Raw genomic sequence first — 810 nt, 5'->3', positions numbered from 1 at the left:
AGGGAGCGCCGCACTGTCAGAGGGTCAGTACTGAGGGAGTGTCACACTGTTAGAAGGAGTGTTACCTTGCCACTGGACGCATTTTTTAGATGAAGACCTGCTCTTCCAGGTAAAAGATCCTTTGATCACTACTCTGAAGAAGAGCAAGGAGAATTTCCTCCTTTGCTCTGGCTAATAATGTTCCCCTAAATCCCCTGAGTAAACATAAAGGCGAGCTGGTCATTGATTTAACGGGATCGACAGTCCCAATTGACTGCCTCTTTCCTACAAAGAACAGTAACTGAATTTCAAAGGAATGCTTCCTTGTAACACACTTTAGAATTGGCTGCTGATATGTTTAACATGGAAGGAGGAGCTGAGGTGGGCCGAGGGTGGAGATGGGTCGTCATGGGGGATCCCAATTTTCCTCTCCCTTCCGACGGGTTGCCCAAGTCCCAAAGCCCACCCTGTGCTGTTTGAGGAGACTGTGCTGTTTTAAACATCGCCTGTGTACTGTGCTTTACAGGGAAAGCTGCAGACTGCACTGGACATACTGAACAAGCAAGTGGACGAAATTTCCAACAGCCAAAGCCACCAGCAGGCGAATATAGCCGAGCTGAGGGTGAGTTATGTGACCTGGCCGCTGACCATCTCTGGGTTCTGCTGTCAATGCCTGGACAGGGTGGGGGTGGGGCTGGTCATAGAGAAATTGGGCAGGGAGGAGCCAAGCTCTACAGTGTCAGCTGAAACACTCCTGGGGGCCTGGGGTCAGATCCTGGCAACTGCTGGGTTTGAAACGCAGTTAATAAACCCAGGATTATAAAGCGAGTT

The 810-nt window shown here is 50.1% G+C and overlaps 1 protein-coding gene across 2 annotated transcripts in view; it reads left to right on the top strand.

Annotated features, from left to right (window-relative positions):
• The window catches only part of LOC109921078 (E3 ubiquitin-protein ligase TRIM39-like), a 25,667-nt gene that overhangs the window by 11,563 nt on the left and 13,294 nt on the right, over positions 1-810 (top strand). For both annotated transcript variants that reach the window (XM_048616755.1, XM_048616754.1), the window contains exon 2: positions 506-601. In XM_048616755.1, coding sequence (XP_048472712.1) covers positions 506-601 — 96 coding nt within the window. The remainder of the gene's footprint in view (positions 1-505; positions 602-810) is intronic.

This window comes from Rhincodon typus, chromosome 35, assembly GCF_021869965.1.
Source record: "Rhincodon typus isolate 14 chromosome 35, sRhiTyp1.1, whole genome shotgun sequence".
NCBI lineage: Eukaryota > Metazoa > Chordata > Chondrichthyes > Orectolobiformes > Rhincodontidae > Rhincodon > Rhincodon typus.
The sequence above is the reverse complement of the archived record's forward strand: the minus strand, read 5'-3'. Positions and strand labels throughout refer to the sequence as shown.